Source organism: Asparagus officinalis, chromosome 3 (assembly GCF_001876935.1).
Source record: "Asparagus officinalis chromosome 3, Aspof.V1, whole genome shotgun sequence".
Classification (NCBI taxonomy): Eukaryota; Viridiplantae; Streptophyta; class Magnoliopsida; order Asparagales; family Asparagaceae; genus Asparagus; species Asparagus officinalis.
The window spans coordinates 69,235,549-69,241,827 of NC_033796.1; the positions used below are offsets into that span (position 1 = coordinate 69,235,549).

The 6,279-nt window shown below is 39.3% G+C and overlaps 1 protein-coding gene across 1 annotated transcript; it reads left to right on the forward strand.

Annotated features, from left to right (window-relative positions):
- LOC109835256 lies at positions 4,635–5,249 on the forward strand. The gene has a single exon (XM_020403240.1). The coding sequence runs from the start codon at positions 4,635–4,637 to the stop codon at positions 5,247–5,249; it is 615 nt and encodes a 204-aa protein (XP_020258829.1).

Sequence of the window (6,279 nt, forward strand, 5' to 3'; positions counted from 1 at the left end):
GATTATTTCCTTGGTGAATTAATCCCCCCCGGCTATTATTTCCTTCGTGAAATAATACCCGTCAAATCGTGTAGATCCGACCGGATCTAGATCGCGCGGTGGTCCACGGATTAACCCCGGCGTTGGCAAAGAACTCACACAAGCGAGCGACCGCAAAACAGGAGCTCGTGATTCGTTCGAAAGGAAAGTTGTAATCTTTTTCTTTTTCTTTGATTTCGTTGTAACCGGATCTAAAAAAGACCGGATCTTTTGTAACCGAAAAACAATTACTTGAGATAACAATGAATTCAATGAAGGCAATTTTTACCGCGAACAGAGAGGTTCATGATCTGCAATAAGACACTTCTGGACTTGGGAGCCAGCGTCAACCTCCTTCCTTATTTAGTCTATCAACAGCTAGCAGGGTAGATTCGCTGCTACTACCTTCCCTAGAAGATGGAGAACCTCTTGCAGGAGAGGGTGTAGAGTGTGGAGGAGTTGGTGGTGTACCTAGTGATGGTTCCTCATGTAGAGACTCATCAGGTTCATTCACCACGGGTTGATCTTCATTGCTCCAGTTCCATGCTTCTTCTTTATTAAAGACAACGTCTCTACTAACAACTAGTTTCTTGGTTAGTGGATTGTAGAGCTTGTATGCCTTCGACTCCTCGCTATATCCGATGAAAATGCATTTTTCACCGCGATTATCAAGCTTCTTCCTTTTGAATTCAGGTACTTGAGCATATGCAACACAACCAAAAATTCGCAGGTGTGCCACACTAGGCGTGTAACCGCTCCATGCCTCTTGAGGTGTCTTGTTCTTCACTATCTTTGTGGGACATCGGTTGAGCAAATAAGTTGAGCACGCCACGGTTTCTGCCCAGAACTGCTTTGGCAATCCCTTTTCTTTGAGCATGGTTCTTGTCATGTCGAGGATGATCTGGTTCTTTCTTTCTGCAATGCCATTTTGCTGTGGTGTGTAGGCAGTAGTAAACTGTCTCTTTATACCTTGCTCTCTACAATATTCTTGAAACAGATTTGAGGTGTACTCACCACCTCGGTCAGATCGAAGAATTTTTAGCCTGTGGCCGCTCTCTGCTTCAACTAAAGCTTTAAAATGCTTGAATGTAGTAAAGGCAGCAGATTTTTCTTTAAGAGTGTACACCCACAACTTTCTACTGAAGTCATCAATGAAAGTTATAAAATATCTATTACCTCCCAAAGAGACGGGATCGATCGGTCCGCAGATGTCGGTTCGGTGGATCAATTGTTGGTCGACCTTGTACCATACCAGCTGTATACAGTAACTTCAAACCGCTGAAGTTTAGATGGCCGAAGCGAAGATGCCACCTCCATGACTCATTCTCCATGAGTCCTTGAAAACACTTGTCGACTTTCGTGTTTAGATGCAAGGGAAACATGCGGTTCCTTGTCATCTTAACACAAGCTATGAGGCCTCCATTTGTATTTTTCAACCAAAGATGGTTGTTCTCCATATATACTTTGTATCCCTTTCCGAGTAATTGACCGATGCTAAGAATATTACTTTTCATGTTAGGAATATAGTAAACATCAGAAATATACTCGGGCTTACCACCCTTTTGGTAGATTTTAATCTTCCCTTTGCCTTCAACCGGGAGTTTTGAAGAATCTCCGTGGCTCACACTTCCATGAACTCCTTCTGCGAGTTCCATGAAAAGTTCTTTCTTCCCGCACATGTGGTTGCTAGCACCCGAGTCAAGGTACCAAGCATCATTCTCAACACTTGAATCATCATTAGCAAGAAGAAGCGTAGAGTTGTTACCCACATCATTTGTTGCTTCGGCAAGATTGGTTTGGTCTTCAGTTTTGTGCCAACAATTTGAAGCATAGTGCCCAAACTTGTGACAGTTATAGCACTGAACATTCTTGTTGCTTCCACGCCCAGGTGTGGATCTTCCACGATTGCTTCGTCCTCATCCTCTAAAGCTTTGGGTCTCCACTTGATTTTGAGTGGTTTGCTATTGGGGACCACGTCCCCTACCTCTACCACGACCACGACCTCTTCCTTGTGAGCCTTGATTACTTAGAGTCAATGTTGACTCTAGTACTTGCTCCAAAACTATGGAACTAGCCTTCTTTTGCATTTGTTGTTCATGAACTAGGAGAGATCCTAAGAGCTCCTCTATTAAGATCTCCTCCAAATTCTTTGACTCCTCAATTGCCGCCACCACGTGCTCGAATTTTGATGTGAGGGATCGGAGCAACTTCTCCATCACTCGGATGTCCTCCATCTTCTCTCCATTTCTCCTTATTTTATTCACAATTAGAAGTAATCGTGAATAATAATCGGAGATTTGTTCTTCATCTTTCATTTGAGCGGCTTCAAGATCACCCCTCAAAGTTTGGAGGCGAATTCGCTTCACCCACTCGACACCTTTGTAGATGGTCGCAAGGATTTCCCATGCTTCCTTGCTTGTCGTTGCTTCGGCAACTCTCTCAAAGGTAGACTCGTCCAACCCTTGATAGAGTAGAAAACGAGCATTGCTATCCTTCTTTCTTTGTTCTCTGAGAGCCTTCTTCTCTTCGGCGGTATAGGTGGCTTCTACTTCTGGGGTAGGTTCCGTGAACCCATCAATGATCAGCTCCCACAACTCTTGAGAACCAAATAAGGCTCTCATTTGGATTGACCAACTCTCATAGTTATCTTTCAATAATTTGGGCACTTGAGAATTGACAAGATTATTTATGGTAGCCATGAGAAGAAGAGAGAATGAGAAAATTGGATCAAGTGGCTCTGATACCACTGATGACTCTTAAGTTTACGAACTTAGAACTCTTTCAAATGAAGAACTCACTTATATTTCTTTAATTTTCTCTCTTCATATCAAACAAGGATTACAATAGCCCTTTATATAGGCTTCAAAAAAAAACAAAAACGTCTAGGCATACCAATAGTAAAAAATTAAACTCCTATTTTAATACCATAAAGATAAATGTCATAAATGAGTAAGTTACTCTTATTCTTCCATAACCTATGTCTCTTCTCCTTCTAAACTTATGATCCTTGCACTTCTAAAACTCATTTATTCTAGCATTTTAATTTGATATTCCAACAGCACCTCCCCAGCGGCCTTTTGTATGGATCTCTGAACCATTCTACTTTAGAGGACTAAATAGTCTGGCCTAATACTATCCAACACTTTGAACCAAACACCTCATTACTTTATTTTAATGGATAAAGACTTATTATCTGGTGATAATACCCAATCCAACATGGCCTTAGAGGCTTACTTTTGGCTGACAAAGGCTGAAGTTTGTCAATCTAATTCACTCCATTCCCAAGTTGCAATCCAATTCATTCGTACCGATTTGCGGTGGGTCTCTGATCCGCTAAACTGGCAACTTGAGAAATAAAGAAGAGAACTAAGATTTAATTGATTTAACGAGCTTTTTGTTGGATTTAATGTAAGTATTTAGCCTTTGCTCAATAGTTTTTAGTTTGTACTTTCTTTGATGCTGACTTTAAGGATGTGTTTGGCAAACTGTACAAAACTGGATCAGGATCAGTATTGTACTAAACCTTTTTTTTCTTTTTTCTTTTTTTGACCAGTCCCCCGGTCCAAAAGAAAACTGATTTGGAGGCCATATTCTAGCCCTCTTGTTTGCCAAATAAAAAAAATTTCAAAACTGGGCAGGTTTGAACCCGGCCAATTATTTTAGCAGAGAAGAGCCAAAAAGTGCTGTCCATTGCTTTGCAATATCTAAGAATGATCACCTCCAAATTCTCTCTATCTCTTAATGGTACTTTGTATGGATACTTCAAATGAGCTAGAGGCTTAAGGCAAGGGGATCCCCTCTCACCATACTTATTTGTTCTTGGGATGGAGTACCTGTCAAGAAAATTAAATTCTCTCAAAAATGACAGTCTCTTCAGATACCATCCCAAATGCTCAAAGCTCAAGATAACCCACTTATTTTTTGCTGATGATTTGTTGCTCTTTTGCAAAGCTGATATTCATTCAATAGCAAAACTGAAGGAGTGCCTCTCTGAGTTTAGTAAAGTTTCTGGGTTAGAAACAAATCCAAATAAATGTTCTATATACATGAGTGGCATTGATAATAGTCTAAAGCTTCAGATTTGCTCATTGCTCAATTTTTCTGAGGGTGTTCTACCAGTGAGGTATCTGGGTGTTCCCCTGATCTCGAAAAGACTGTCATGCATGGATTGTTCCCCCCTGATCAATAAAATATCTGAGCAATTCCAATGTTAGCAAAATAAGAAAGCTCTGTCCTATGCTGGTAGACTGCAACTTATTAAATCAGTTATACTAGGTATCCATCTCTTTTGGACAAGCAACTACATACTGCCAGTCAAAGTCTTAGAGAAAATTGATAGTTTATGCTCTGATTTTCTATGGAATGGCAAAATTCATCTTGTGTCCTGGTCAGATATCTGTCAAAGTAAAAAACATGGTGGGCTGGGAATATATGCTGCTAAATTCTGGAATCAAGCTGCAGTTTTGAAGTTGTTATGGTTGATTCACTTGAAGAAAGACATGCTATGGATTAAATGAGTTCATGAGAACTACCTAAAACAAACTAGCATATGGCTAGTTCAAGCCAAAGTAAATGACTCTTGGATGTGGAAACAGATAATAAAAATCAGGGATAAGATGATTGGAAAATTTGACAGTGTGACAAATCTGCAGAATATCATTGCAGTGAATTGTTCTGATAGCAAGGTTCATCTTTCCTCTATTTACAATGTGCTTATCCACCAAAATGTACAAGCTCCATGGTATAAAACAGTCTGGGATGGATGGCATTACCCAAAGCATTCTTTTATCCTATGGCTTGTCATTCATCAAAGATTGTTAACACAGGAAAGGCTATGTCGCATGAGGGTGCTTGACACAAACACCTGCACTCTATGTTCTCATCAGCAGCCGGAAACTTGCAAACATCTATTTTTTGAATGTGATTATTCAGTTTACATATGGAATAGAGTCATGGACTGGCTGAATTACAAATGGAGATCTTGTACCTGGGATAATGTTGTTGATTGGTATACCTTGAGGTTAAAGGGTGAGGGATTTATGAAGAAGCTTAAGAGAATGGCTTTGTCTGTTTCAGTCTATGCTATATGGCAAGAGAGAAATCGGAGGATCTTCCAATCCATTGCAAGAGGGCCTGAACCTGTTTTTAGATCTGTGAAGATTACTATTCTATCAAAAATTCTAAATGATGACATACCTGTCTATATAAAGGAAAAGATAGAGCATATGTAAATTTTTCTCTTTCTTTGTTACTTCCAGCAAAGCTGGAATGAACTGATGTACAAATTTTTCCAAATTGGTAAATGAATACATATTTTTCATTGACCAAAAAAAATATCTAAGAATGATTCATATGTCATATATCCACACCATGCGGGAGGATTTCCCTTTTCAATATCAAGACATTTAAGGTTCCTGATTTTCAGTTCTTATTTTATGTTGTTGCTATACTTTGGTGTTGCCTTATGGTGTTTGTATTTTGTATATCGCAGACAACGGCAAATTTCACGCTACCCCCTCCAGCAGCCACGTTTCTTGCATTCCATCCCGACAGCAACATCATCGCCATAGGCATGGATGATTAGTCAATTCTAATTTACGATGCTCAACTTTTTACGGTTCATCTGTACGTTTTTTAATCAAGGAATATTAATTTCTGGATATTCATGCTGATGATAACCTGATGACTTTCTTTTATTATCTCATGCAGCTTAAACACAAGCTTAGAGGACATCAAAAAAGTATAACTGGCCTTGCATTTTCTAATGCTCTAAATATTCTTATTTCATCCTAGAAACAGCCTCTTCGCATGCCGGGGTAAGGCTGCATACATCTGATCCTCCCCAGAGCCCACAATGGTCGGAGCCTCGTGCACTGAGCTACCCTTTTTTTAATATTCTTATCTCATCAGAAGCAGATGCTAAGGTTTCTTACAACAGTGAAAATACTTCTCTTAATTTTCGAAGTAATAATGATGTGGAAATATATTGGTCAGTTCCGTCCAGTGTTTGCCATGCTTTAATAATTATCCTTTTCTTTTGTTCTCTGTTAACTATCTGAAAATATGTATATGACTCTGCATTTCTGCTTTAATAATACAAGAAAGTTACAAACGATTTGATCACGTGATTATATCTTAAACTTTTTTATCATAGCTGTGCATATGGGGCATGGATGACTGGAAGAAACAAGCTAGTAAATTTTTAGTGGCTCCATTTTCACTAGGATCAGATTTATTTTTTGGTTGTACGTGAGACATAGC